Raw genomic sequence first — 26,470 nt, 5'->3', positions numbered from 1 at the left:
AGTGGGCATAACTAAAAAGGAAGGGAAAAAAAATCCTGCCCGCTGACACGGAGCTCTGTAATGTCGTTACAGGCGCTTGAATAATCATCGGAGGATTCAGAGAAACGTCGCTGACAGAAAACAATCACACTTCAGGCCTGCGCTTCTGTCAGAGTAGTGTAGACCAAATGTTGGGATAAAGTTATCAACTCTTATTTGATTTCAATTTTCTCCACGCACTTCACCGAGGTCATAATAACAACTTTATTTTCAGTGGTGCATAAATTAATTACGCGCATTTAATAACTAAAATATCATTATATTCCCCCTTTAATAACATAAACGCTGCACGCCAGGGAAACCCTTAATAGCGCGGGGCCCTGTAACTGGCCATTATCCGCCTGTAATGATATTACAGAACCAATTACGCGCCATTAGAAGGGATTTTCTGCACTTTATGTGGTTTAGTCCAATCCCGCACTCCTCTTCTAAATTTCAGCTGCTTCTCGAAGCCTCATTTTGTCTCCACCTCAGAGACGCATGGCGTCTGCGCTCTGCCGTCCCAGAAGCGCTTTAAAACTAATTGAAAGGGTCCCGCAGCAGATCATTTATCTGAGGAAGCGAAATAAATCGCGGGACCCCTTGCTGTGAACAAAATCAAAAATTTGGCCTTGTGAGTGCTCTACATGCGCAAGCCCTTGTAAAGTGGACCCCCTAACACACCCTGACGAGCAATTAACCCACCCGACAGTCAATCTAAAACCCAAAAGCAGTCATCCTCCTTTTTTTAATATATGAAAGAACCAAATAAAAAGTGCAGTGGGTATGTGTGGATGTTTATGGTTAGGGAATATGCCTGACTCTGAAATAACAATCACTTGTGATGAATTTTTTTAGGTACCTTGGGCATGTCTCCCCGCTTCCTCTTCCTTTATTTCTGTCTTTCCAGACAGAACATAAACACACCCACACACACACACACACACACCCACACACACACACACACACACACACCAGGGGTTCGGGGTGAGAGAGACAAAGCCGTGATAATCCGATTAGGACCAATTAGGCGTGAGATTCTGCGACACTAGCTGAAAGCCTTAACACTCTGTAGACAGTTATACAGTTATAGAGACATCTGGACACTCCCAGAGAGAGAAAGATAGTTTGTGTGCGTGCGGGCGTGTGCGTGTGTGTGTGTGTGTGTGTGTGTGTTGGAGAAAGAGAGGAGAGAGCAGGAGGGATCTGGACACTCCCAGGCAGAGAGTCAGTGGGAGCGCAGCATCAGCCGCCTCTCTCTCTCCAGAGCGCAAACTCACTCTCATCAGCATCCTCACTTGCAGGTAGGATGCGTTCAGGTTTCAGCTCTGAATCCGTCTCCTCCGTTTTGTTTTAATCTGCCGCAAGATCAGAGTGATAGCACTAAGGACGTCTGGGGTGGGGAGAGGCTGAAACTTTTTCTCTGTGTTCCAGGTTCCGAGGTTTGTCATCAAGGATGTTCTACTTTCACTGCCCGCCTCAACTTGACGGAGAGTGTTGTCGCTCCAACACGCGTGAGTTTTCCCCCCTTCCCTTGTCGTTTTCATTCAAAGTGTGAGCTGCTCTAAAATATTTCCACTAATGAAGTTTTGTTTAGTGCCTGTGCGCCCAGTCTGTTCCTAGCAGGCCGCCTTATTTATTTATTTATTTTTATTCATTATCTTTTCATCACCTAAATAAATGTTGCAAAAGCGTTATTACTGTTGCTGCTGTTTCCAGTAGTACGATTTTCTTCCCCTTCATAAACTAATTAAAATCGTTTGCTTTATTTAAAAATAACAATAATATTTAAAATAATAATAATACAAAAAAACAGGCTGCTAGGTGTTTGTCATAAATCCAAAGGTGGATATAAAGGGTTAAACGGGATTTTCCCTCTCTGCTTGTGGCAGTTTGTTGGCTGGGTTAGTGAGAAGCGCTGGTGGTTTGGCCCCGGGGCAGTGGGGCCCGCTTTGTCCCGGGCACAGATGTTGGGTGTCATGGCTCTTAGTCCGTCATGGTTCCCTTTAGACTCTCCGCATCAATGTTTCATGAAACAAATGGAAACAAAATATGACCAGTTGGCCAATTTTGGGGGCCTTCTTTTTTTAATGTAATTAAAAACAAATAGGCTAGTTCAAAATTCCCACCTCATATGCTTTTAAAAAAATAAGACATACACATAGCTGAATTACAAAACTAGTTTCTAACATTTTCTAAAATGAAAAATGTCAATCATCTGTTTCTGTTTTTTTTTTTTTATCTTATTTTATGATTTCAGTTAATTCCGGCGGTTTTGGAAACCACACCCCGACTGATTTCGACGATGGGTTTTTGCGGAGGAAGCAACGCAGAAACAGAACAACATTCACCTTACAGCAGGTAATAACTTTTTTTTTCTTTTTTTCAGCAGCCAAATAGGAGGACAGATCTACGATTGAGCTGACGGCTATAAGACAAATACGAGCAAAGAAAAATTCACTGCGACGCAAAAATCGATGAAAAGTTGGCAAAGTTTTAAAACTAGAGTTTTACCCTTGACATTAATAAAGTTGAGGGTCTTTCTCCGGTTCAAGCTAATCAGATAAAAATAAGCCCATTTTCGTGTCTCTTTGGTATTGCATATTAAGTTTTAGATTGATCGATAAAGTAGAAGGTTAAAAGTTTGAGCTATTTCAAATAAATAAAGAAAGAAGGGAAGAAGGAAAGAAACACAATGAATATTCAATTAGTTGTTAATAATATTGAATTGAAAGTTGTGTGCAACCTTATTTTGTGTCCCCGCAGTTGGAGGCTTTGGAGGCTGTCTTTGCACAGACTCACTACCCGGACGTGTTCACCCGGGAGGAGCTGGCGATGAAAATCAACCTGACCGAGGCCAGGGTGCAGGTGAGCCGCATGTAGGCTGCCGTGTCCTGTCACCGGGCACAGTTTGACTAGGCTAGAGAGAGGGGATAAATGAAGCCACTCTGTCATCCCAACGATACACTTTAATAACATCAACGTAATGGTGAATATTAGATTAGCTTGATTAATCGGTCATTCATAATTAAGCAGCGATAATGTTCGGCACTAATTTGTCAGCGTCTGCTGAGGCAGGAATACATCATCCGTGCAGATCCGGTGACGCACACACGGTGTTTTTTTTGTTTTGTTTTTTAAAGAGCGGACAAAAAGTCAGATTCCCCACAAACTCTCTCTGACTGTCCCACACTCACGACTTAAAATGTAACAATTGATATTCGGCTCCTGCCCTGCACATGTGCGCCGCTATAAACTTGGCCAGATGTAATTAAGTTAGGCGTCCTGTATGTAATTTCCCTGCATTCCAGATTTGCTTTTGGGTTTTGTTGTGCGCAGCAGATCTAATTGTAGGAAATATAATAGTTTGGCTTTTTGTTCCCCAGGGTCATCTTTACTATCGCTTAAACCCAATGGCGGGGCTTGATAATGGAATCCAGCGCTGTAAATTAGGGATTGTAAACAAATTATTCCCCCTCCTAATCCGATTACCGCATTCCTATTATTAAATCTGAACATGAATCCACCGCACTATGCAGGGGATATTAAACTTACATTATTATTAGAAAATAAATTTCCTTTCTCTTGTACTGTTGTTGCCCCCCTCTCCTTTTTGTAAAGTGTCAATGGGCCCTCCCCCGCATTAAGAGCACGCAGCAAATTGAGATTAATGGAGCAATTATAGCCCATTCAGAGATGGTTGCGTGTGGGGGGGGGGCGCGACTTCTAGCTGGAAGGTGCAGGGGTGAGATAAGTCCATTGGATGTATTGTTGTCCTGCCACGAAAATGTTGTCCCTTTCTCTACAGAATGAATGCATGTGTTTTGTTTGGCTGTTGACATCATTTATACCCTCCGTCACAATGGGGAGGATGCAGAGCGCATGCACGCAGACTCTAACCTCCATTCACACATCATGATTAATGCCTGCTAGAACCAAGTCCTAATCGAATCTGATGTTGTCAAACAATCACTAAATAGGGAAATAAACGACTTCATCATAGCTGCCTCTCTCTCGGGCAGCACAACTGTCAGTGGGAAGTCATTAAAATATGATAATGAAAAATTGCTCAATTAAATGTTGTTATAGGCACTGACCTTCAGTTGATTAAGATCCCAAGAACTTGACTATATGTGTTCTTTGCTGTGTGGACCGTGAAGTTTTTGGGGATAAATTAGGGGAAGGTGGGAAATTAGAGCTCTTGGTGGGTTCACACACCTAGTTCATACCGACTGAGCTCATCTGATTTAGCTTTTCTGATTACAAAACTCAATATTATACTCGACAGGTACAGACATAATGCAGCATCAGGGCACACAGTCATAATCACATGTATGTCGAACCCAGTTTACTGGGGCATATCCCTCGTGATCAAATTTCTTCTAAAACTGCCATTAATAAATACTTAATGATGCATTTATTAATTGTAAAGCTACTTGTATTTTAAAGTTAACTAGAAAAGTTAGGAAAAGTAAGGTTTTGTTGTATATTCGTGTCCAAAGTAACTTTGGAAGTGAAAATACTTTTACTAAAAGACCAACTTAAAAAAAAGACTAGAAAGTTGTGATCATATACTTAAAGAGCTACATATATATTCTCTTTGTGTATTGCCTAACAATGCTGTGCTATTAGCCACTTTAAACTCTGTGATGCCAGAAGTATAATTTTTGATGCACACATTTATTAAATCCTCTATTTGACAAAACTGGTCCTTATTTTTTTTTTTTTAAATCTGTAGTACTGAATCCAAGATGGCCACGTGAACCTTCTAAGAAATAGAGATTTTATAAATTACACGATCCTGCTTTTCAAATGGAGCAGGTTAAACATGTTAAAAATTGTTGTCATTATTTAAATGACTCTTTAATACAATTATATATAATTTGTTCTAACATAAAATATTTTCCTGAAAGCAGCAGTTGTTATGTTTTATGTATACAGGCATTTTTATTGGTCAGATCTGTTTTTTTCTTTGTTTACTTATTTTCAGTGGACTTCTGCCATGAGCTTTTTAGTGCATGCAATTTTTGGGTTTTTTTTGCTATCAGTTATGTTATGATGGAAGTAAAAGAGAATTTGGTGTGATATTTCAAACTCAAAATGTTTTTTTAAAAAATGATTCAGTTTTTATAATGTAAATTTCTCTTGTTTTTAATTTTCCAGGCTTCTTCCTTTATTAGCCAGTATTTGTCAGAGAGATCTGGTTTTGTCCTTATTTGGATAGATTTGGATCCAAATTATTTGGCTATTATTTTAAAATTAATGTTAAGAATTTTCAACCAGAATCCAAAACAAAAATCACTCTTTTCTTTTTGTTCCTCACAGTCAATATCACACCTGCTAAAGACAGCAATGTCTCTCAGTGTCTTAAAGACACATATTATAAAATTGGAAGTCCCTAATATCTCCATCCTTTTTGAACTTGATTTTAATTTAATTTAAATAGAGAAACTGATGATTATACAAACTGAACTAAAGTGCATATTCTTGGAGTTTCCTTCTTGCACATCAGAATAAATTGAAGGAGGATTTCTTTAAGTGATTTTGATTGAGAATGAACAATATTTCATCACACATTACAATATTGCAAATAAAATTTACATTTTGCAGTAATGTGCATGTGTTTTTAATCTATATGTTATTACATTTATGTTTTGGGTAGTTGTCTGTTGCACTATATTTAAATAATATATATTTCAGTTGTGACATGCTAATATAGTTTGCAGCAGAAAATCTTTCCAAGTTAGATATTTATGCTCAGTCAATATGGATAAAAATCTCAAAATGTCTTTATATTTACTGGTTTCCAGGTTTGGTTTCAGAACCGCAGAGCAAAGTGGAGGAAAACAGAGCGAGGGGGTTCAGAACCTGAAGCAGGGAAGGAGCCGCTGAGCGATGGCACTCCTCCATCTCGCAGCATCAACTCTCAGTCTCCGGTGGACCACGGCAGGAAACAGAAAGAACCTCTGGAGTTACAGCAAAGGTAAAGGAAGACAGACACAGAAATGTCGTGAAAACGGCTGGAGATTTGTACTGGAAATTCATCAGAATAGGTATCTCTGATTGACCTTCCCTGTATTCATTTTCCCAGTCTTTTTAAGTTTTATTTTGAATTTGTTTATGTATACATGTGGTGGGACTAGTTTTTGCAACTACATGAAGTACTGTAAATAACATTTTCCCTATTATGGACAATAAATTACGGTATGCCTTGATGTTGAACAGTTGGAAATCATATTAATTGTTATTTTGTTGTACATTATTATAATAAGCATATAATCTTCAATGTATTATTAAGGCGCAGTTTGTCTCTTGTCTCCAGCATCAACAGGACGGTGGGTCCAGGTGGTCCATTTTTCCCATCATGTATTCCAGGCACGCTCCTCAACTCTGCCACCTACGCCCAGGCCCTCTCACATGTCGCTACGCTCAAAGGTGAATATGATTCTCATTACCTGTCTGATGAACCTATTATTGCTTTTAGCAACTCGTTATGAATTTAACTTTCTCCTTCTTCTTCTACTTATTATTTTCCAGGGAATGGTTTGTGCTCGTGCTGCGTCTCTGACCCCATGGGCTTGTCCTTCCTGCCTCCCTACGGCTGTCAGGGAAACCGCACAGCCAGCGTCGCCGCCCTGCGCATGAAGGCCCGCGAGCATTCAGAGGCCGTGCTGCAGTCCGCCAACCTGCTCGGAGCCGCAGCCACACCAGGAGCCAGCGTGGGGGTCCTTTCCAGTGTGGGGTCGGCCGGGGTGGTCCGGCCCTCTGTGGGACCCGCCATCGAGGTGCCTGGCGCCGGCCTGAGAGGGGGAGACAGCTCCAGTCCTGGCACGGCTGCTAAAGTTCCAATCCTGGGCGGTAGTCCTGATAAACATCCTCACTGCTCCAAGGAACCTCTGGAGAAGAAGTGAGGAGCTGGACACAAACATGGATGTTGCTGATAATCTGTGATTTTTGCCTCCTTTATTCTTTTTCTTTTCTGCTCCGAACTGAGCAACAAAGCACAACTACTGGCTGACTCCAGAAAAATCCTGGGACAGACGTTTTGTATGGATGCAGACATAAATGTATTTATTTGATTGTATAGTATCCTTGTGAGAAACGATGAATAACTGGGTTGTTATTACGCTTGACAAGACAAAACTGTGTTTTTTTTTACCTTTAGCGATCTACGTGCACTCTTGGGCTATATTATCTATAACATAGATGCATTATGTATGAAGCAGAGGCCTATTTGATAATGTGAATTGAAATAATCCTGTGGGGACCGTTGCTAACATTTTGAATGTCAGTGCATGAAGAGTGTTTCATTTTATAAAGATAAAATGATGGTAGGACTGACAATTTTTTTAAGTCAGCAGTGACACAAAACCATGATTTGCATTGATTTTTTAAAAATTAATTTAAAGTGAAATTGCACTTTAGTAATAATCAGCTGTGCTCCTTGTAAAAAAAAAAAAGAAAAAGTAATTGACATTGTCAGTGTGTGTATTCAGTTATCCCTCGCTCTCTGTTAGCACATCTGTAGTGGCAGCAGACAGGGAAACACACCAGTCCTGTTGTGACATGTTCTTTAAAACAATTAAAGATGTAGTCACTCATGTTCCTCTCCTGTTGCCTCTCGCTCCAGCCATCTGTTCTGATACATTATTTATGACCCACTCTTAAAGCCGGGAGAGGACGCTTATCACTTATTTACTTTTAGGAACGCTCTCTGTTCCTGCTACTAAACATTTTTTAAATAAATTCCATCCATAAAAAAGAAAAAAAAAGTTTATTCTATTAATTATGTTGAGTTTAAAATTTCTGTCCACGTTTGTCGCCTTCTCTTTTTCCCGTCTCTTGAATAACGGGGTCAGCTGATCGGACTGATTATACTTAACTGCAGAGCACAACGGCCAGTAGTTTGCCTGATTCAATTTGCGTCCTTGAGGATTTCCAGGAAATTACTTTTGATAGTCAATAACACAATTAAGTAAACTACACACACATTATCGTGAATAATTGATGGGAAATTATGTATTACCATGAAGTACCGGTTCAATAATTGATGAGGAGACACCCCCACCCATGACATGGTAGAGGGAGATAATGTCAGAAGTCGTACCAGATTGTACACAGAGCACTCACAACTCTCAGTTCATTATTATTATTATTATTATTATTATTATTATTACTCCATTGTGTGTGCATGTTGTAAATATCTCACAGCTATAACAATAAAGTGATGCATTCATGTACCGGACTTTAAGATTCAATAAGATTTTTATTTTACCGAAGCATCAAATAACCCAGAAAAAAGGCTTAATTAGTTTGAAAAAAAAACTAAAGTTTTAAACATGAGATGCCTATCAGTGCATGTTTGGTTTCTGTCGCAGGTACTCTGTTGGATTCACTGAAAACATCTTGTTCTCACATAATGGTTTTGTTTTAAGTCAATGGGAAAGCCACCGTGTTAAGCCGAGTGACATGGCAGCTAACGATAACACAATAAATCAGCTTCACTTCACAATGTGGCAGATTGGATAGCAGACCTCATACAAAAGGCACCAAAAAACACATTCAATCTCCCCAAAATTGACTACAGTAGTTGTGGAATTTAATCATTTGGCAAAACAAAGGAAGCTGGAGTCATAATGACTCCGATCATCATTAAGTTCTGCATGGTGCCCATAATTCACCGCTTTAATATTTCATAAACAAGTCAAGTTGGTTGTTGACATTCAGCTTGTGCATGTGGCATCATTGATAATTCTCCATCACCTAAAAAAAAAAAGTCCTGGGGATGTTTTGCCGAGCATTGTTATATCAAATTAGCTGGAGAGCGTCCAGAAAAGCAGACAAACACTGTGAATGCTGGGGGACAACAGCTGAACTCTGTTCTTACATTGCAGTTAATGGGCTTCTTTTGTTGCAGTAATGAAATATTTTTTTTTTTGTCCTGCAAAGAAGCAGTAAAATGGGCTCACGCAACCATCTGCATCTACAAAAAGAGACGCCGCACACTCGAGAAGACCCAGCAAATCTTTACACAAAATTTAAAGTTAGACATAACTCCGTACTCCAGTTAGGCCTGTTCCACTGAAGGCCCCAAAATGGCCCACTAACACATCATCTCTGCTTTTAATTCCTGCAACAGAGCTGATCAATAACACAATCAATTAGAATCAGTGGAGTTCATGTCTGAATGGAGATTATACAAACAAAGCACATCTTAATGCAGCGAGTAATGTGCCTGTCTACTGTCTGCCACATAACCACAGCTCTCCCTTTCTCCTGACTCAGCCCAGGGAGGAGCATCATCAGCGTTTGTGATCAATGCTCGCAGGGTTCAGTGGCTTCTCACTAAAACTATTTAGAAAGGAGGATGCAGAACTGCAAGGTGCAATAACCTGACATGCTTTTTCAAAAGTCTTTTCTGCAGAATCAAATCATTTTTAAATGTGTGACTTATTTTATCCACTAGAGGGACTCAGTGAGCAGGAATCCTGTCCGTACTTCATGAGCGAATCTCAAGATCCTGCTGGAAACCTGAATATTTAAAAGGGAGACAGTCAGCAGGTTATTTCATGTTTTTTATTTTATTTTATTTTATTTTTTTATTTATTTTTATTTTATTTTATTTTATTTGCTTTATAACATTTAGAACATTTGCATAGCATAATCTTAAGTGTTTTATGGAAAAAGGAAAAGGTAAAACAAATAATCATTAATGGAAAGTAATTTCTTAATTAGTTAGAAATGGACGTATTTGATGTTTTAAAAGGAGAAGAGCAATTATTCTCCTGCCTCAGCCTTTCCTCGTGCACTCTGAGCTTGTATGTGTGCTTGTGCATGCACACGTGAACAAGTGTGTCTCCATTAATGCCCATGTGTGTGTGTCCATCATCCCACCCTGGCAGCTCTGCAGCCGCCGCCAACAATCCCAGAGAGCAATCCGCTGCAGCGATCTCCTATTATAGCAGCGGGCGGTTGGAGAGGAGGAAGATGGAAGTTAAAGAGGGAGGTACAGTTCCTCCCTTTTCTGTGCCCTATGGTATTTTTTATTGGGGTGAGGAAGGTTGTAGTCAGGGAGATCAGACAATAAATCTTTAATTACAGTTGGTGGGGAGTTAGTGTGAAAACTAAATTCTTGGAAGTGTTTCTTTAAAGCACAAAAAGCCAATAAATTGTTAAAACATCCACAAACTGCAAAGTTATTCAGAAACCTTCATATTTTGTCTCAGTGCAATCAAAAACTTCAGTGTTGGTCAGTTATGGAGATTTTAGATGGTAGATAGACCAACTCAAAGTAATAAAGTGGATTGATTTTTTTATTTATTTTTTTTACAAATAAAACCCAAAGAGTGTGGTGTGTATATCATTTATTCACATTTAGTTTAATTAACCCAAACAAAGTCCAGTGCAACCAGGTGTCTTCAGAATTCACTTAATTAATAAACAGAGGAATGTTAGGGAACATTAGTGAACAAATAACAACATAAAGAGCAAGAAACACACCAGAAGGGTCAGGGAGAAAAGGATGTCGATTTTTCAAGCAGGTTGGGATTACAGATCTATAACTACAAGTTTATTATAGACAGCTACTTAAGATATCATCTAAAATTGGTAAAAAGTATATGCTTAATATGGTTTTTTAAGGAGAAAATTATTTGAAGCGGCCAAAAGGAAGATGCAATTAATTCAATTCAGTTCAGTTCAGTTTATTCGTATAGCACCGTTTTACTTGCTTGTAAAAGAAATTTCAAAATCATCCATGATTTTCCATCCATCTCACAATTATTCACTACTTTATGTTTATCTGTCAAATTCTATGTTGAGATTTGCTGTTAGCAATGTGAAAAGTTGTGCGAATAATTTTGGCAAACAAAATCTCACTTTGTCTTTTGCTTCAACCACCTTTCCTATGATGTTGTGGGTGGTGACTAAAGGCCAGATGTTTATAACCCATCCACTTCCTGTCTGCTCTGTTTATAGGTCTGAATTACAACCCTCCTGGGGCAACCCTCACCTACCCTTCACCCTTCAACACATCTTCAGAAAATGTAGTTTTATCCCCATCACCCTGTGTGTTCACCTACTCAACCTTCTCACCGACTTCCCCAGATTACTCACAGTTAGCTGTCACTGCTAATGGCCAACATAGCTGTCCAGATTTATAAATAGTTTAGAGGCTGTTTGTTTCATTCGTCTGACACTCGACACCAAAGGATCTCACAGAGCCGCAGGCTAAGCTCAAGCCCTCATTCTATGGCCTCATGGTGGACAGTCTCTGTGGGACAGCTCCTCTATTTTTGTCTGATCCCCTGTCCTGACTTCCACTGCCTGCTGCTGGTCAGATCTTCAGAGATCACACAGTGGACCTCAAACTGGATTTGGGTTATTCTCAATAGAAAGAGCCTGGATCTCCCAGAGAGTGGATGCGTGAGGTGACAGTTCAGGATTAGATCAATAAGGCCTCCTTTTGGGGAGAGGGACAAAACAAGCAAAAAGGGACATAATAAACAGTTCCCAAATTATGGATTATAAACCTGGAAGGTAAGATTATGGGTTTGCTGTGTATTGTTCCATATAAAAAAAAAATCTAAAAAGCACATTAGAGAAATGTTGAATTGAGTAAAATCTGAGTTGTAGAAATTTAAAAACAAATCAAAACTATGAAAGTTATTCTTTAATCCTAACCTCATCTGACTGATGTTTATTTTAACCTCGCTGCCATTTAAAAGCATTTAGTCTATTCTGTTCTCAGAAGCTATGAAGCTGTTAGAGTTCGCCATCGGACCAAAGCTGAAATTTACTCCTCTTTGGTGTCAGGTTTTAGAGCTGCAAGTTCGTCACTGGACAAAAATAAACCTGCCACATGCAAGAATGAAAAGAAATCATCTTGACAGCTAGAGAGGAGTTTATTGCTGCATAAAAGACTCACAGTAAGGAAACTTGTCATAGTTCTGCATGATCTTATTTCATGTTTTATGAAGAATGTGGGTTTTCTTGCTAATATTGATTGGCTGCTGTTGAAAGGCAGAGTTAGTTTTTGGACTGTTTTCTTAATTTAAAGTTAGCAGTAAAAAGTTCAAATCAAAATGATGGTCAAAGGCTTAGTGCTGACTGAGCATGTGTGAAGATGTGCATGAAATGAAAGGCCTCCAGATCAGAGAATATTAATGATTCACGCCGGATATTCTGGGCAAAGTGACGTCTGCTTGGCAGTCACTTGTATAGGCGCATGATTCACACGATAATACTAAGTTACCTCAAAATATGTTAATATTTTGTATAAAGTTCATGCATGATGTCTTAAAGTGAGGCTTCATGAGAGGCAAATATAATACTAGTGGTATGTTAGCACATACTGTTATTGTTTTATATATTAATTGTAAATATAGATGAGTGGAAACTGCAAGTTCAGTTAAGTAATGTGGTTTAAACAGTCAGCTTCACAGTTCTATGTCTAAACAAACTAATCTTTCGCCAGGTAGTGTATAGTTAACATTTGTAAATCTAGACAATAATTTAATCGCTAAAGAAATTACTTTATTGAACTCATTAAACCTGATTCATTTGTATTAAACCTTTCTATGGCAACATAGAAATGTCATATTAAACAATGTTTGAATTTTACTAAATGTATCTGAAGTTATTCTCTTATCTTTATTGCCTAATCTTTAAAGTACTTCTGGTACAGGAAAATCTACTTTCCACCTGCTATCTCTATAATAAGCAAAATGACTTTTCCAAGATTAGGTTTAGGTAGGTCATAAGTCACTGTTCCCAAACCATATATGACTTTATTATTTCTTCCAAATTCTTGTTGTTAATAGTAAATTAAACAATTCATTTTGTTCAAGTTAATGCCAAATCTGCATCAATATCTTTCTTTAGGTGCAATATCAACTTGTATGCGTGTGTTTGTGTGTGTGTGCACTGTCAAACCTGCACTGATGTATCTTGATCACCTAAAATAACTCACGTGAGTCCATCTTTTCTGAGCCTAGCAACAGGCTGGTTTGCTTCACAACATGTCCCTGAAGGTCATAGTGACTGAGTGAAAGGATTTACAGAGCTGTTTTCAGAACCACATACAGTACATTGCTGCTTAGTTCAAATGGGAAAGAAAATCACTTATCATAAGTAAAACATTGCAATGACAGAGAATGAATTAATTGTGGCTGTGGCTGTCTGATAGGAAAACGTCTGCCTTATTCTGAAGGCTTTTGAAGCCTCTGACTCGTGTTCTTCAGGATTTTCCTACATTTATCTCTGACCATCTTTTACCAGCTTCCACCTTCCCACCACATGATGCTGCCACCATTATGTTTAACATTAGGAGTAGTGTGTTCAGGGTGATGTGCAGGGTTAGCTTTTTGCCACACTAGTATTTTGATGTTGTTTTATTGAATAACTTCAAAGCTCTTCAAAATATTCTAAGCTGCAAATCCAGGAGCTTTTGCAGAACAACTTTATTTGTTCTGAGGCTGATGTACACACAGGGGCACTCTATTTGATAATTAGGTGACTTTGCCTTGCAATTTATAGGAAACAAAAACACTTCAGATTTCCATTAGTAAAAAAGAGAGAAAACTGAATAATTTTCCTTGCAATTCACCATTATGTTCTTTACTTACTGTATGTCTGTCGAATCAATTCTAAATGACATACATTTTTATTATGTGACAAAATGTGTACAATTTCAAAAAGCCTGAATACATTTGAAAGGCACAGTAATTCAATCTTTGCATCAAGCTTAAAACATACCTTTCTTACAAATCAAAGCTCTGTTTTTTTGGAGTCAGTGGTTACATTGTTGCATCTGGGCTGATTCTCTTCTCTTTTATTTCTTCCAGGCAAGCAGCAGATTGAAGGATCATTTGTACAGAGCCAAACTGAAACAAACAATGCCTTTGGAGAAAATCCTGACCAGAGGCCCGAAACTTCGGGTGCAGCAGCTCTACCAGCAGAACCTGATTGAAACTTTAAGGTCTACATTTGCATGAATGACCGAACGACTAAAAAGCAATATTTTTTTTTTTTGTAAGTCTGCGTCATGACCTCAGTTGAGAAGCGTCGCTCGAGCCGGAAGAGCAGTGGGCACAGGAAGCACAGTGATGGAGGCTTCAGCGACACGTCGAGTGGGGGCTCCTTCCTGGATGAGACTGATCGGGAGGTCAGCAATCTGACGGACAGAGCCTTCAGGAGCCTTTGTATTGGAGATGAGGCTGTTTATAATGACTCTGACCTCAGTTTGTCTTCACCTAGCGCCTACTCAGACAGACAGCTGGCTTTCTGCAGAGACAGAGAGGAGAGAGAACGGGAGGACCGAAAGAGAGCTGCACAGGAAAATTTTAACCTCAGTGTGCAGCAATATGGTCAGGACTGGATCACAGCAGGGATGTATGGAGCAGAGATCCAGAGAGATGCTCAGTGGGAGGCTTATGGGGACATGACACAGGGGATGGTTTCTGCCACATTCCAGCACTCCTTAGTGGAAACCTCACAGCTGGGCAAGTCTCTGAGGGAAGAGGAGCTGTCCTTCCACAGCAACGGAGCCACAGATTTGAGTTCACAGCAACGCAGAAGCCACTCGAGAGTTTCGTCTCTCATCAGGGCGTTTAACTCTGACGGACACAGAGATGCAGCAGGAGCGGAAGATAACATCAGAGAGCGGGATGATGGGACGAGTTGGGACAAATCAGCTCTCATGAGTATTCAGAGAGAACTTTCTGAATTCTCATACCAGCAAAATTTCAACCATCATTTCCATCCTGCCGGGGCGTTTTCATGCCGAGACCCAAACTTCTATTCCTCTGAAGCAGAATCAGTGGCCCAAATGTCTCACAGCTACATGAGGTCATCACAAACCAAACACATGTCTGCACAGGCCAACTGCAACTCCAACTTCTTCATCCACAGTGAGTTCAGTCCCTTCCAGTTATGGAGAGATTACAACAGGTTTCCGTTTCAGCAGACAGAAGTCTCAGGCTTTATGCATTACTCGGAGTTCCCTAAATGGTATCAGACGCCAATGTACAATGAACTTTCTCTTGAAAATCAAGGACACGGCTGTCATAGAGACATCAGACAACCTAGGAATCACCTGGGATATCCGGTTCCTCTGACGGCTCCACGCTCCATCTCAACTTCCTCTCAGATCCAGAGAGCGTCAGCTGTGGAGAAACGCTGCGAGTCAGAGTTGGCGGTTCATCATCCGCACAGGAAGTGGACACGGAGCCTGGGGACTAACAAACTTCCGCCCCACCGCCCGTCAACTGCGTCACCCTCTACTGAGATGTCTCGACGTGTCAGAGACACCATCGGCTCTGTCAAAGCTCTGCAGCAAAAGGTTAAAATGATGTCAGAGTACGACACGACTAATCAACAAGAAACATTCAGTAGGAATGAAAGTTGGTTTAACTCAGGAAAGAACACATTGACAGCAGAGACAAACATTGTTGGCAGTAACAAAGCAAATTCCTTTAGAATTGGCCAGCAGCTCACACCTTCAGTCCAACAACATCAGGATGTAGACACATCCCGCTTACACCAGCATGAAGTCTCCCCTCAACCAGTAGAGCATCCTCCAGTGAGAGCCGAAAGCCGAGGAGCAACTCCCGATGTGAGGATGTCCAGCTATAGATCTCGAGCCACAAGCCTGCTCTTCAACCTGAAAGACAACAGAAAAAGAGTAAAAAGCACCTACAGTCCAACCAAGTTCAAAGGCTTAGAGACAGCGGAGAGGAACCAACAGTCCTACAGCCAGCAGCCACATGAAACTGCACTTACCAGTTTAGATGTTCAGTGTCTCCAGCCAGAAGCACTAAGAAGTACAAATGCTGCTATAAACCAGTATCACAGCCCCGGCCTATCACTTACTGCCCAGACATCTCACCCCGCTAGAGTAAGCTCAGGCCACTATTCAGAAAACACTGCAAATGATTACCAGGTAGCTCCGATGCAAAGCCATGGCTCTGGATTCAGTGGCTTTGTAACTTCAAATTACTCCAACAATCAGCTGCTGGGAAATGGGCAGAATCCTCCTAAATATTTTGCATCATTTACTCCCTATAGGCATGATATTTATAGATCTGCAGATGAAGTCAAGCAGCCTTACTCAGCTGAGGACACAACAAGGCTGAGTGTTGACAACTATCAACACAGAGAACATCTAATAGGCAAAGCACATGCAACCCAAGAAGGAGTGTTCGTAAAGGTGGACAGATATGAGCAGCTCGCAGAAAACAAACACAATTACAAAAATGTGTCTTCCCAGGATAACTGGAGACAAGCAAGCGTCCAAGATACAGAAAACATCCATCTCAAAACAAATGTCCCCCCAGTGAAATATGAGACAGTGTCTTTAGTAGAATCCTTAAAGCAAGAAAATCTGTATGGTGGAGAAAAAGAAGAAGTAAAAGATGCTAATTTAACACAGAATTATAACAGATTTACTGATCAGTATGGTAGAGGCCAACAAAATCTTACATCAGACAAAGCAATGGACATGATAACAACAGGTCAGACTAAACTAAATATACCAGCTCCAAATCAAAACATACAAACTAAACCTCGGTTTGAAAAGAAAAATCAGCCAAATCCAACTTTTATTGAAGAAAATGCATCAGTCGTCGCAATGACAAATCATGTAAAGAACACGCAGACTGTAGACACCAAATGTGAACAGGTGATGGCATCCCACAGGAAACCACAATATACCCAAGTGGATATGGCCAAAACCCAACAGAAAGATCATGCAGAACCACCAAAAACAGAAATAGCAAAGTTTATTTCATCAAGGCAACCTGCATTAGAAACAGTCAAAATGCAAGAGCTGCAAAATATAAGACAAGTCAAAGATGATCATATAGTTAAAGTGGAAGAGAGGAAAAATGAACAAAAAGAAAAGTCAAGAGACACATATTTTCAGCAGGAAGAAGAGAAACAGATGAAGGGTGAAAAAGAAAGGGATTTGAAGCTAACAGACGACCCAACAAATGTCACAGAAAAAGTCCCTAAAAAGCTCAAAACAGAACAAGCTGAAAAGGAGAAGCTTAAAGAGGAACACATAAAAACCAAACTGGCAAAGACTGAGGCGCCTGAGCAGGTCAGAATAGACCAAGTCAAACATGAACAGGCCAATGGCGTGCAAGCAGAGGAAAAACAGCAGAGCACAGAAAAAGCAAAGGGAGAGCAGATGGATGCAGAGAAAAGCAATATGGAAAAGGTTAAAGAAGAACAGATCAGAGGCGAACAAAGAGAGCAGATAAAAGAGCCGCAAACTAAAACAATAGATGTGAAGAGAATGGGAATGGAGGTGTTGGAGGTCAAAACAGACCAAATGAAAGTCGAGTATGTCAGGGAAGGTAGGGATGAGAAAGATTCAAGTCATGCATGTCAAATTAATTTAGAGAAGGCCACATCAGGTACTTATAGCACCGAAGACACACAAGAAGAAAAGACAAAACTGGAAGAAAACCTGGAGCAAAAGGAATCTGAGCAATCAAAAACAGAAAGCCTGCTGGAGAGGTCAGCTAAACTCACAGCCAAGCTTGCAGCAACACAGCAGGCCAGACAGGAACAGGACAGAGTTGAGCAAGTCAAGACAGAATTAGCGAAAGCCAAAGCAGAGTTAGCTAAAATAAAGGAGAAAATGAGAGGAGAGCAAAAAGAAAAAGTGAGAAACATTCTTTTCACCAAAGAAGAAGGTCTTTTAAAGAATGATGATTCTAATACTGGTGAAAACGCCAGCAACAAAAACCAGAACCACCCACTGGAAACACAAACTCATGCAGTGACTGATGATTATGAAAGGCTTAGGGAAAAATATGGTTTCACATATCCAACATCTGCAAACAGCACCAAAGTGTCAGATGCAGAAAATAACGAACAAGCCAAAGAAAGCAAAGTTGAAATAGAAAATAATTTGATATCAACTGACAGACCTTCTGTTAGTGACTCATTTTTGACACCAGAGACAGCGAATAAGGAGGGAGATAAAAACTTTAAACACAGTAACGAGACAGTACAGGAGAGTGATTGCAATGAGCCCTTAAATAAACCACAATTAGGCAGCTGTCATTCTCTTCTAACAAATTCATGTGATAAAGCAAACAGAGTTAATGTATCTGACAAACTGAAGGACGACAGTGGTCAGAAATTAGAAAAAAGTGATGTTATTAAAGACATGGCCTCCTTGCAAAAAGACTCTGTTTCAGCTAAACATGAAAGGAAGTTAACTGATCAGCAAATTAATACAGGCAAAGACATGGCTGTTGCTCCACTTAGAGCTTTATCTCAAAGGGAGAAAGCTCAAACTAAGCAGGAAATACTGACTTCCAAGATAAAAGCACATGCTGAAAAAGAGATTTCCGCAATAAAAGAAAAGGGATTTGCTTTACCAGAAGGCTGTATAGGCAAAAGCTCGGCCATGCTGTTAACAAGTGGTCAGAGTGTTAATATTCGACAGAGACCTTCATCACGAGAAGTGCCTAAGAAGCATGAAACCACAGTGTCCAATAAAATCACAGCGAAGCATCAGCTGGAGCCTTCAGGAGTGCAAAAAGAACCAGGCAAGTCTGCTTCATCTCTGAGCTCTGATACAGTGGGTGGTGAAGCAGCAGCTGATCATTCAGAAAAATCCACAAAAACAATCCTCCCCACAGGTACCTCTGCGAGCACAACTAATATATGTGTGCAAAACAAACAAAAAGAGGCAAATCACACAGAAGAATCTGGAAGACTGAGCGGGGAAATGCAACAAGTGGAAAATGATGAAACTCTCACCAAAACGAAAGACACAGCACACGCTACGGGTATATCCAAACCTGTGACTGCAGAGGCCGCTAAAGAAGATCTTAAAGACTCAGAATCAGAAGATTGCGTGACTCAAAAAGAATCCTCTGTAAGAGATGACAGTGTGCTGATTATGGGGATTATGGTGACTGTAGTAGAAAGAAATCCAACAGTCAATAGTGCCCCACAGAATAACAACACTGAAAAACAGACCAATTCAGTAAAGGCAGAGAGTAATACATCAGATTCAGGTACAAGGAATTCCAGCCAAGAAGAAGCAGAGGTATTAGTGAAGGCAACAGACTCAAAAAAGAGTCCCTATGTTATCAAAGAAAATGAAGATTCTCTTGGTAAGAATAACTATTCAGATAATGTGAAAGAAACTTTAAACTGGAAAGAAATGAACAGAGAAATATCAGGTGAAAACCCAGATCTCCAACTCAACAATTGTGCCACTAATACAGAACCACAGAAGAAGAGACAACCAGAAGCCGGATCTATACCTTCTAAAGACGAATTCTTGGCCAAAACTCAAACAGTTCTCCACCAAATGGACACAACTCTAGGAGAATCAAAGGATGTAAGTGTTAATACGCCAAAGGAAAAATTGTCAGAAACTTCTGGCCACCCAGAGGCAGGAGACAAGGGAAGTCAACCTGAAATGCAAAAGCCTCTCATCAATGAAATATCCTATGATAAAGTCAACAAAGCCAAAAACAATCAGCCAGTGAAAGACGACATGACAACAGTTAAAAATATTTCCAAAAGCAGTAACAATGATGAGCAGTGTGCACCAGTACCAGAAGACAACACCTGCCCTTCTACTCCACCAAGCCCCTTCAATGATTCATGCGTGGATAACTCTAGGATTGTGTCTCAAAACCAGCAACCCACTGAAACATTCAGTAATGAACACGATCAAGAAGATACTAGTGTGCATATTGATAACATTGCCGTCAGAGTTGTGCCAACTGAAAGTAAAACAGATAACGTGGACATGTTGGAAAAATGTGACATGAAAGCTGTTCCTCCGAATGTGGGGTCTGCCTCTGAACAGAATCAGGTTGTCACATCCAGTAGTGAAGGAAAACCACAGATTTCAAGTCATGGACATCATTTTGAAAACTTGATTCAAGAAAACAGTGAGCAGAAGGTGAAAGACAGTCTGGAAGAAAAATTAGCTGTACAGTATGTTTTATCCAGCGTCAGGAAACTGTCTGACTCATTGAAGGCAAGTGAGAAACAGAACAATGCAAGTACAACCAGGGAATGCATTAAAGCTGGAGACAAAACGTCAGAATCTAGTGTACAGCTGGGGGAAGCAGATTATTTTCAAGTACAAGGACCAGCAGAGACAAGCAACACGTCTCCTAACAATATCACAACTGGAAAAGATTCAAAGGGAAACGACGTCCTAAAGTTATTACCAAACGAGACATTTATTGGCACTGACCTGCACAAGAAACAGCAAAGTGATGTCTTTGTGTTCACCGTGGATCCAAGTGAACGAAAGACAGATCAGTCAAGTTCAGAAATTATTGATGGTGAGAACTTGACAGGTGAAAATTTGGAAACTGGCGATAATACAGTCACTTCAAAACAGCCTGGTGGTTCCATGGAGAGTTGTAATAAATTAAAAAATGTAAATGCAAGCCAATCTAATCCCACCAGAACATATGATGAGGTGAACCAGTTGGAGTCCTGTGCAACGGAAAGACAGAATTCGGGTAATCAAAATTTAACAAACACACATTCTGACGCTAAGCCAAATCCAAGAGAACGAGTGTCTGCAATACCGGAAATATCAGCTATTGCAGACTACGCCAGATTAAAGGTGATTGTTTCAGAGGATAAAGAAGAGCAGCCACTTCAGCATTTCCCTCCCAACAAAAAGGAAGGGTTCTTCCCTCTAATACAGACTCGTCATAGCAGACGCCCTGTGTTTACTGATTACCCACAAGACCACTCTGTTAAAACCCAAAGCTTACCAAGTAAGACAGAGAAAACAGCCACTGTCAGCAAAGAGTGCAAATCGCTAGTATTTCCTATCATGGAGAAGGAGCACCAAAGAACTGGAATGTTCAAACTTGGAGACAAAGAAGGACAAGAAAAACCACCTCTGAATGCCCAAATTACTGTCTATGTAGACAAAGGTCCAAATCAGATTGATACAAAGAACTCCCCCACAGATAAAACAGAAATAGTGGCTCAAGCAGCAGAGGAGCATCAATGGAGGACAGTAGAAGAAGAGCAACAGATGAAAGTTCCACATGAGATACAACGGAGAGGAGCAGTGGAGGAGCAGTACAGGAGGACTGCACAACAAGCGCAACAAAGGGTTGCAGAAAAGGAGCAACAGAGGAAGGCTCTACATGAAAAACATCAGAGAAGAGTAGCAGAGGAGCAGCGGAGGGTGGAGGAAGCGGAGCAAAAAAGAAAAGCTGCATATGAAGAACAACAAAGAAAAGCAGCGGAGGAACAGCAAAGGCAAGCTGCACAACTGGAGCAAAAAAGAAGGATTGCAGAAGAAGAGCAACAGAAGAAGGCTCTACATGAAGAACAACAAAGAAGAATAGCAGAAGACCAGCAAAGGAAAATTGAGGAAGAGGAGCAAAGAAGGAAAGCTGCATATGAAGAACAACAGAGAAGAGTAGCAGAGGAGCAGAGAAAGAGGATGGAGGAAGAGGAGCAAAAAAAGAAAGCTGCCTTTGAAGAAAAACAAAGAAAAGCAGCAGAGGAACAGCAAAGGAGGGCTGCACAACTTGAGCAACAAAGAAGGATTGCAGAAGAAGAGCAACAGAGAAAAGCTGCACATGAAGAACAACAGAGAAGATTGGCAGAGGAGCAGCAAATGAGGATCGCACAAATGGAGCAACGACAAAAAATTGCACAAAAAGAACAACAGAGGAGAGCAGCAGAGGAAGAGCAACGGAGGATTGTTGAAGAACAAAGAAAGAAAGCTGTCCATGAAGAACAACAGAGAAGAAAAGTGGAGGAGCAGCAAAGAAGGGCTGCACTACTGGAGAAAAAAAGAAGGATAGCAGAAGAAGAGCAACAGAGGACAGCTACAGAGCAGCAAAGGATTGCAGAAGAGGAGCAAAAAAGGAAATCAGCATATGATGAACAACAAAAGAAAGCAGCAGAGGAAAAGCAAAAGAGGAGTACAGAGGAGGAACAAATAAAAATGGCTGCTCGTGAAGAACAACAGAGAATAGAGGTGGAGGAGAAGCAAAGAATGGCTGCACAACTGGTTCAACAAAGACGGACTGCAGAGGAGCGACAGATGAAAGCTGCCCATGAAGAGCAACAGAGAAGTGCAGCAGAGAGGCAACAACTGAGGGCTTCACAATTTGAGCAACAAAGAAGGACTGCAGAAGAAGAGCAGCAGAGGATAGCTTCCCATGAAAAACAACACAAAAGGGCAGCAGAAGAGCAGCAGAAGAGAGCTGCACAAATTGGTCTTCATAGGAGGACTGCAGAACAAGAGCCAAGAAGACAAGATGCACACAAAGGACAACAAAGAAGAGAAGCAGAAGAGCAGCAAAGGAGGATTGCAAAAGAAGAGCAACAGACAAAAACTTTACATGAACAACAGAGCTTAGCAGTTGAAGAGAAGCTGAGGAGAGCTGGACAGTTGGAGCAAGAAAGAAGGCCCAGGGAAGGCCCACAAATGAGAAAAGCCGCACATGAAGAGCAGGAGGGGAAAACCGCACAAGAACAAAAAAGAGAAACAGAACAGCAACAAAGGAGAGTACCTCAAAATCCAAATGACCAACAAAGGAAAGCAATAGAATTGAATCAAAGAAGATATTCACGATTAGAACAGAGAGAAAAAGAACATGAACAACAAAGCCAAACTGCCCAACAGGACAAGCAAAGAAGAGAAGAAGAGGAGCAACAAAGGGGACTTTCTCAAGAGGACAAGCAAAGGATGCTTTCAGCAGAAGAACAAAAGAGAGCAGAGTTAGACGAGCAGGAAAGAAAAGCAACACATGAGAAGCAACAGAGGAGAGTTGCACAGAAGGAGCAACAACAAAGTGATGTAGAAGAACACCAGAAAAGGCTTGCACAAGAAAAGCAGCACAGGATAGCATCTCTGATTGAGGAGCAAAGGCAAGTAAAAGAGCAGACAGTTAGCAATACTGAAAAAGAAGCAAAAGGAAAAGCAAAAGAAGGAATAAATGTTTTCATTTCAGAGAAGGAAAGTGTCAAACAGACACAGGAACTTAACAAAATCCAACATTTGAATGAAGAGCCAATGAATGAAAGTCTTGTGGGAGAGGAGAAAACTGCATCACAAAAAATGTTGAAAAATGAGAACATAGCTGCTGAAAAGGAACAAATTATGGGAGAACAGAGAATAGAAAAACATTTCAAGCAGGAGAATTCTAAAGAATTGACACCAGCTAAAACAGATAATGATAGTCAAGCTAACAAGATGGAAGATGATGAGCAGGTATCATCTCTCAAAGTAAAAGTAAGAGACCGTCAAGAGATGGACAAAGGAACAGCACAGAAGACAAATGCTCTCCAGTATTTTGCAGTCTCCTCAACCAACAGAGAGAGAAGATCCAGAGAAAAACAGTTGTCCCCCCCTTTACCTTTACAACAACAAAATAAGAAACAAGGGGAGCTTGAATCACCCAATGACTTGTTGTGCCACAGACATTACAGACCTCAAGCAGCTGCATCTCCAGCTCCAACTCTGCCCCGCTCCAACACCTCCTCTCCTGCGCTTGGGGCCAAGCCCTTGATGTTCAGAGTAAAGGACAACACCATCAGAGGTTCCCCTCTCACAAAGTCTGTCAAGCCACGCTTCCATAAGAACTTTGGAGAGGACTTCTTAATGGGTTCAACATTTGACGGGGCATCAGATAAAGCAGAGGATGACCAGGAGATAATCAGACGAAATACAGGGACCCCATTAAGTCGTTTTGCTGCTATCAGTGAGTCTTCATTACAAGATTACTCAAACACTACCCCTCACCCGAGACCCTATTCTAGGAGAAGCATGGCAACGGATGATGATGAATCTCGCTCTGTCATCAGTAGCATGTCAGAGGATGTGGAGAGCTTTGCGACAAGTGCAGCAGATCTGACTGAAATGCATGGCCTGTTTGATTTGGACAGACCTGAATCGGCATGCAGTTTCAGCAGTGATGTGTCGCGGTCTCTGGGCAAACCTCCAGCTGTTCCACCGAAAAGTGAGAAAGCCTTACGGAGAGCTCAAAGGTTAACCTCTCGAAGGATGAAGAAAGAACTTTCCAAGGCTGCAGAAGGAAACCCTGTGGGAGTTGGGAAAGAGGTCACCAGTTTTCCTACTTCATCATCCTCCTCCAATGAGGTATGCTCCTCCAATCAACATGTTGTGGCTTCCCCCCATTTCTCTCAACCTGTTTCCTTTGCTCTTGCTCCGGCTACTGGATCCAGCTTGCCTTCCTCTCATAAAGATCGCAAATCCTCTCATTGTTCTTTTCATGCTTCTCCTCATGCCACCGGCCCCATTTCTATCCCCAGTCTTTCGCCTCATGCTGGTTCTGTTGCGTCTCTTCATGCTTCTAGCCCTGCTTCCAAACCTGCAGCTCTTCAAACAGTTGCTCATGTATCCTCTTCTCCTACTCTCCATCATGTCAATCACCCAGCCACTCCTGTGACACAATACCATGTAGAGTCAACCAACTATCCATTGACTCAGCGGAAGGTTCTGCAGGATCTGGGATCTGGTCAGTTCTTTGTCGTAGATGTGCCTGTTCAAGTAAAAACAAAAACTTTCTTTGATCCTGAGACAGGAAAATATGTTCAGCTGAATGTGCGCCAGACTGGTCAGAATATTTCTCAACCTCAGCTTCACCAAAACTACCAACAGGTTCAAGGACAACAACAACTGCAAGTCAAGCAGCAACCACAGTCCCTCTCCTCCATCACCACGGTTGCTAGAAAGCCTTTTAGGTTTTATCAAGGCTACCACAGTTCTCCCCAAAACTACCAGGCAGCTGTTGTCAACTCTGTGCATGAAAGCAGCTCATCAGTCCCAGCAGCTCTACACCAAAGCCAGCAGGCCTCAAGAGAAAACCACTGCTCCAGAACTCCAGTTCTTGAAATTGATCAGAACTCTGAGGGCCATCGCTACAGTCCAGAGAAAACACCATACATGGACACAGTTAATGACATCACCAAGACATACAACTTGGTCAACAGCACACGGGACTCATGCGACCCTTTTCCTGAGTGTGACACGAGCAGCCCGCTTGGTAGAAGTTCAGTTTGTGAAAACGATCACTCAGCTAACTTGGAGTATCAGCCTCGTGACATTATTGCCATAAGTGAATTAGAAGATTTCATGGAGGTGTCTGATTGGTGAGAAAAAAAAAATTGACATTAAAGTAAAGAAGTTTTTCCTGAAATTACAATACCTGAAACATACAGTGTATAAATAATGCAATACAAAGTTTAAGTAACTTGTCATCTGCAACAAATTTGTTTTTGATTGTATAGGTCACTGTGACATGCTCTTAAACTGCTGACGATGTCTTTTTCAGAGATTAACTGTTTAATTTTGTATTTGTATTCTATATTTATTGTTACCATTCCATTTGACTTTGAATGTCAGAAGCTAACATATCTCTCGTGTTAACAGTAACATCTGTATCTCATTTCCTGGTATGGTGAACATACCTTACATAAACAAATTGCGAACTGCCCCATCATAAAGTGCTTGGTCCTTTATTGGAAGAATATGCATTTATTTTGCATTACAAACAATGGCTGGTCTGTTTTACCTCTCCTGTTGTGAAAGCCATACAATGCACGAAATAACTCTTCAAAGTCAAAGATCTTCAAATGGTATACAACATAGTTTGTCTATGCAGCAAGAGTGTCAAAACGAACATGGTCACACGGAAGTGATACGATTGTTGCTGTTTTAAAGTTATACAGTACTCTGTTTTATAAGATGGATGTTTCTAGAAGTGCTTTTGTGTTGCTGTGAATGTAGCATGACATGGACTTTTTCAGACAACAAAACCACATTTAACAGATATTTTCCCACCATGTGATTGATAATTTTTTTTTCTTTTCAGGATTAAAAATAAAACAAGATTTCTGAAAGATTTCACAATAGGTTCTTTTTATTTTTGCAATGCTTCAAAATGGGGGAAGACTGCATTCTTAAAGCTTTTTCTTGAGATGTTGAGAAGGTGCGTTAAATGGGTGGGGATTTGGGTAGTGTGTAGGTGGAGGTGTGGACTGCCTTGAGTTGGGCAGCCAGGGGGCAAGAATCTGGGTGCACCGGCTGGGGCCTGCATTACAAACAATGGCTGGTCTGTTTTACCTCTCCTAGGGATTTCCTGGGTCATAGGCTGTTGGCAGGAAGCTCTTTAGGCCCAGGTTCACTCCTTCTACCTGAAGGAAATCACTTTGTGGGAATTCTTTCATGTGGGGTACCTTGCTATGGCCTCCACTTTGGTAATTTGAGCAAGAGTGAGATAAGTCCAATTGGTGTGATATTGTTAATTTAGGCCTCATTACCGAGTGGTTGGCTCCTTTCAGACAGTCTATGGCTCTGCAGACTAAACTGGGCTCAGGTGGGAATCCATTCCTCTTGACCTTTGTGGGGCTATCTCACTGGGCCCAATGGCACTGTGTCCTCCCTCCACTGGTATATCTG

At 40.9% G+C, this 26,470-nt stretch overlaps 2 protein-coding genes across 3 annotated transcripts; both read left to right on the top strand.

The window, feature by feature from the left end:
* The first annotated feature begins 1,323 nt into the window (after positions 1-1,323).
* drgx (dorsal root ganglia homeobox) lies at positions 1,324-8,041 on the top strand. The gene is made up of 6 exons (XM_044136081.1): positions 1,324-1,532; positions 2,279-2,379; positions 2,785-2,886; positions 5,829-6,001; positions 6,341-6,453; positions 6,556-8,041. The coding sequence occupies exons 1-6, from the start codon at positions 1,475-1,477 to the stop codon at positions 6,927-6,929; spliced, it is 921 nt and encodes a 306-aa protein (XP_043992016.1). The 5' UTR covers positions 1,324-1,474; the 3' UTR covers positions 6,930-8,041.
* Positions 8,042-11,079: 3,038 nt separating this feature from the next.
* Positions 11,080-25,913, top strand: LOC122842292. Of its 2 annotated transcripts, XM_044136046.1 has the most exons (5): positions 11,081-11,556; positions 11,833-11,945; positions 13,863-13,955; positions 14,055-14,182; positions 14,275-25,913. In XM_044136046.1, exons 4-5 carry the CDS (start codon positions 14,124-14,126, stop codon positions 25,163-25,165), a joined length of 10,950 nt encoding a protein of 3,649 aa, XP_043991981.1. In that variant the 5' UTR covers positions 11,081-11,556; positions 11,833-11,945; positions 13,863-13,955; positions 14,055-14,123; the 3' UTR covers positions 25,166-25,913. The 2 variants fall into 2 exon arrangements, with proteins under 2 accessions (XP_043991980.1, XP_043991981.1); XM_044136045.1 differs by having other exon boundaries at positions 11,080-11,556; positions 14,055-25,913.
* Positions 25,914-26,470: the final 557 nt, after the last annotated feature.

This window comes from Gambusia affinis, linkage group LG13 (assembly GCF_019740435.1).
Source record: "Gambusia affinis linkage group LG13, SWU_Gaff_1.0, whole genome shotgun sequence".
Classification (NCBI taxonomy): Eukaryota; Metazoa; Chordata; class Actinopteri; order Cyprinodontiformes; family Poeciliidae; genus Gambusia; species Gambusia affinis.
Note: the sequence above shows the minus strand (reverse complement) of the source record. Positions and strands in the feature narration are given on the sequence as shown.

Coding starts and splice junctions, on each gene's coding strand:
- LOC122842292 (XM_044136045.1), top strand. CDS start 14,063: ATGACCTCAGTTGAGAAGCGTCGCTCGAGCCGGAAGAGCAGTGGGCAC.
- drgx (XM_044136081.1), top strand. CDS start 1,475: ATGTTCTACTTTCACTGCCCGCCTCAACTTGACGGAGAGTGTTGTCGC. Junction 1,533..2,278: donor GTGTTGTCGCTCCAACACGC/GTGAGTTTTCCC, acceptor TTATGATTTCAG/TTAATTCCGGCGGTTTTGGA. Junction 6,454..6,555: donor ACATGTCGCTACGCTCAAAG/GTGAATATGATT, acceptor ATTATTTTCCAG/GGAATGGTTTGTGCTCGTGC.